The following is a 4,255-nucleotide window of genomic DNA, read 5'->3' as shown; positions in this document are numbered from 1 at the left end:
CCACATTTCCTCAGGGTTTGGTCGCCTGCATGTTGCTGATGACAGCTTAGTCGTGTGCCAGAATGCTTCTCCCAGCATCTTACTGCGTGTTGAGTTGTTCAAACCTCGGTGTTTATCAGTGTGAAACCCGGCACCTGTGACAGCTGCATTAACTATGCCTTAGGTCCTGGGGAATTGGTGTGAGCGTCCTCTGCCATGTAGGGCTCTGTGGTGAGGTCTGGGAGGCATCATGAGGACCAGGAAAGTGAGTGAGTACGTAAAGAAAGGGTGAAAGGTGTGGATAAAGCAGGGGCACCCAGATCTCAACAGCAACTCTTCCTGGTGGTGTCCCCAGAAACAGTGGCTTCCTTCTCCCATCAGCCTCCAAGGCTGAGTGCCAGGCTGTGCTCACCCTGCCCCCTGGGCCTGCCCCGGTCGCTCACCCGTCAGACAGCAGGTAGAACTGGCAGGAGAAGGGGATGCCCTCCACCGAGTGCACGGTCTGCTCCACGATGAATGCATCCGCCTGCTGACGGTCCACCTGGATGGTCTGGGAGCCCAGGGCTTTCTGGCAGCAGCCATAAAGGAGAGAAGGAGGGGAGGTGGATGCCCACCAGGGTCTCACTGACAATCTTTCCCTGGCCCTTTTCTCCTCTCACAGCTTCATCCCTTGTTCATCAGTGATGAGCAACAATTGGCTGTCCAGGCACCACAAGATTTGAGTTGTACCCCCAAAGTTAAGTTGGGGGTCCCCTCATAGCCAGCACCAGCCTGTTCCTGCCCCAGTCTCTCCCCATCCCCTCTCCATGACCACGTGCTTCTAGTTGGCAGATTCTGTTACAAGGATGAGGATCAACAAATTAGGTGTGAGTGTGTGTGTGTTGGGGTGGGGGGCAGTGGAGCTCTGAGGGGTGGGACTCAACTAGGATTTGTGGCCCCTCCTGCTGCAGGCAGATGCCCTGCTGGAACTAAAACATAAACCCCTGGTGGGGCTGCAGCCATGGGGAGAAAAGTGCTAACGCAAAACACGTGTTTCCAAGAAAACGGGTAAATGGCACGTGCCTGTTTGTGTCAAACACATTGCTAGGGCTCCCTGCAATATGTGATAGAAAAGACTAGAATGTCATTCACAAAGTTGGTCAAATCAGCCCCTAGTGTGTGTCCAGAGGCACGGCTTTAAAATCACATATTGCAGGGAGTCCTAGATATGTTGATTATGAAATTTTAGCCAAAACAAAAGAAAGGAAAAAAAGGAAGACCCTTCAGGGTTAAGACACAATAAAGAATATTTAAGTGTACTTGGAGATACTGCATTTCCTGATGTTAAAAAATGTTTCTTTTTCCTAGACTGAGTGTTGTTTCCCTCAACTGCTCACCTCTTAGTCCCTCTCCTCACTCCACCTGCCCCGGCTTGATCTTCTCGCTAACAAATGAGGCCTTACCTTCTCCTGCCTGTGGAAGCCCCTGTCCCTTGGCCTGGTTTCATCCCCATTCCACCCCCTTCCACTCTGTAGTTATCTCTTCCCCCACCTCAGCATTCTCCTGCCCCTTCTAGTTTTCCCCAGGCCAAGTCCACGCCCACCCCACCCCCCGCCCCCGCCCTGCCGGAGATCCCTCACATAGGTGCAATAGCAGAATTTGCCCTCCATGTCCAAGGCCAGGAAGCGGGCATTACTGGGCACCATCTGCCTCCAGGCCATCACCCTCAGCAGCAGCAGGTTGGCAGCCTGGGAGATGAAGCCCGCAGTTGAGTGCCAGGGGAAGAATGTCACTTCGTTCCTCACTTCCTGTTCAGGACAAAAATGTGTTAGGAACATAGAGCCAAAAAGGGACAGGGAGGGTGGGCAAGCCAGGTGTTGGGCATACAGTCCTCACTGAGCCCCCACTCCAGGTTCTGATGCAATTTGGCCTCCTGGTGTCCAGAGGATATGGAGGACGGTCCCCACCTGGCTCCCACCCTCACCTCACCCTCCTTGATACTTCTGGTCATGGCCAGCTGGTCCCCCTGCTTCAGCAAACTCGTCTTCTGCTCCATGGGGAGGATGTGGAACTGAGGGCCAGAGCATGGAGAGGAGAATCAGGGACTCCCAGGATTGTATACGAATGTCCCCCTCCCCCACCAAAGGCCACCTTATCCATTCTCCTTTATAAGTGAGAAAACCAAGGGGAGATTTGGATAGAAAACCTTCCATGTGCAGGAAAGCCCAAGAATAGAAGTCATGTGATGGTGCAGAATAAAGTTAAAAAGCAAATATACTTCAAATACAGGCTTTCAAAGACGGGGATGGTTTGTGTGGGAAGGTTTTAGGCAAAAGGGGCTTCCACAGTGTAAGCAGGTCACGTTCCAGAAGTTAATGACGTGGCTGGGGCGGTTGTGAGGGGCACAGAGCAGGAGAGTTTGGAGGCAGGTGGTGACAGGCCCTTAGGAAAGGTCAGGTTCTGGGAAAGGTCAGCCAGCGTGGCCCTAGGAGATGCCCGGCTCTCAGGCTGGAGGGGTCCAGCTGGGCTGGACCCAGCGTTTGTGTATTAGAAGGTCCTCAGAAGCAACCTGCTGCTGGCTTCCTGTTCCCTGGATGGATGTTTCCCAGGCTTTTGTAGGGATTACAGGGTAACTGAGGAGAGAGTTAGGGTGACATTCTATTGAACCCCTTTCCTTTCTCTTCTCTTTCTCCCAGGGTCTCTATTCTCTCACCCTGGATTGGGGTCAAGGTTCGGGGCTCCAGAAGTTACCTTGACGAACTCCTGACTATGTTGTTCCATGATCTCCAGGTTCCACGTGAGATAGCCTGGGGTGGAAGGAGGGGAACAGTGCCATTGAGGGAGACAGTGTTGGAGATTGCAGGAGGGGAGGGTGGTGGCCCAGGTTGGAAGGCCCAGGTATAGTGTGGCCACAGCAAAAAACTAGACAAAACTGATGCTCTTGTCCCGAGTCTCCCCCACCTCCCTCACACTCCCTGTGCCTCATTCTGGTCCCGCGGTGAAGTCCAAGGGTTGGTACTAAGCAGAGTCCTGGGGATGGAGAAGGGGAGGGGGGGGTTGCTGGAGGGGGGGGAGGGAAGGTGTTCAGCAGCAGGGACTCTACCCAGGAGAGAGTTTCCGCAGAGCATCTTGTCCACGAAGCCACGGCTAAAGGCGTGCACGAGGGCGCATGGCGACATGGTGCCCACGTTGTCTTCGTGCTTCCCACTCTGCACCTCGATGGTCAGCTCTCCCTGAGGCTCCCCTGTTTGCGAGACCATGGCCAGAGTCTCGGAGAAGAACAGCATCTGCAGCTCCTCCTGCCCTGGGGGAGGGGGTTCCGTGGGGACAGTTAAAGCCCCAGCTCCAAGCCTCAACTCTCTGACCCCCTGGCCACTAGTGTCCCACAGTCCCTACCCACTCCCTCCTCAATCCCGTCTCCCAGGCAGCCCCTACAGCAGCCAGCAGGTGAAGACACCCCCAGCGACCCCCATGTCCCTGGGCTTCCCTTGAAAAATATCAACAAATATCAACCCTTTCTGAGTCCCAGGAGAATCAAGGCTGAGAGAGACCAGGCCAGGTCTGGGCCTTCCTTCTCTCTCCTCTCCTCTCCACACTTGTGCCCCCGACCCCCTGCCACACACACACACACACACACACACACAGACACACACACACAGACACTGCCCAGGCTCACTGAGGGAGTTGAGGAAGTGAATGGCTTCAGCATTGGCCTCTGGGGGTGGCGGACTCTCTGGGGCTGGGGCCGGCTGGTCCTTGGCCTTGAGGCCTATGGAAGGAAAGGAAGCTGGGATGGCCGACCCCAGAGAGAAGGACAGGGGTGGGCACTGGTCCCTAGAGCAGACTCCTCCAAGGCTACCTCCGGGCAGGTGGTGAGGGAGAAGATCGCCCTCCCCTCTCCAGCCCCAGCGGCCCTCTTCCCACCTTTGGAATGAACTTTAGAGGACATGCTGCCTGCTGCCTGCCACCCAGTCTGTTTCCAGCCGTCTCCATGGCAACTGGGAGCTAGCTACTGCCTCTTAAAGGGCCATTACCCACTTCACCAAACACCCAGATCTTAGAGCAGTGGTTCTCAACCTTCCTAATGCCGTGATCCTTTAATACAGTTCCTCATGTTGTGGTGACCCCCAACCATAAAATTTATTTTCGTTGCTACTTCATAACTGTAATTTTGCTACTGTTATGAACCGTAATGTAAATATCTGATATGCAGGATGTATTTTCATTGTTACAAATTGAACATAATTAAAGCATAGTGATTAATCACAAAAACAATATGTAAATATATGTGTGTTTT

General features: G+C 53.9%; 1 protein-coding gene across 1 annotated transcript; it reads right to left on the bottom strand.

The window, feature by feature from the left end:
* Window positions 1–31: 31 nt before the first annotated feature.
* Window positions 32–3,896, bottom strand: CATIP (ciliogenesis associated TTC17 interacting protein; the record flags this gene model as incomplete). The annotated part of the gene is made up of 6 exons (XM_023763325.1): window positions 32–547; window positions 1,599–1,766; window positions 1,943–2,029; window positions 2,710–2,765; window positions 3,062–3,262; window positions 3,635–3,896. Coding segments are annotated over 6 exons (903 nt in total), but the record flags the coding sequence as incomplete, so codon positions are not given.
* Window positions 3,897–4,255: the final 359 nt, after the last annotated feature.

Source organism: Myotis lucifugus, unplaced genomic scaffold (assembly GCF_000147115.1).
Source record: "Myotis lucifugus unplaced genomic scaffold, Myoluc2.0 scaffold_3, whole genome shotgun sequence".
Taxonomy (NCBI): domain Eukaryota; kingdom Metazoa; phylum Chordata; class Mammalia; order Chiroptera; family Vespertilionidae; genus Myotis; species Myotis lucifugus.
Note: the sequence above shows the minus strand (reverse complement) of the source record. Positions and strands in the feature narration are given on the sequence as shown.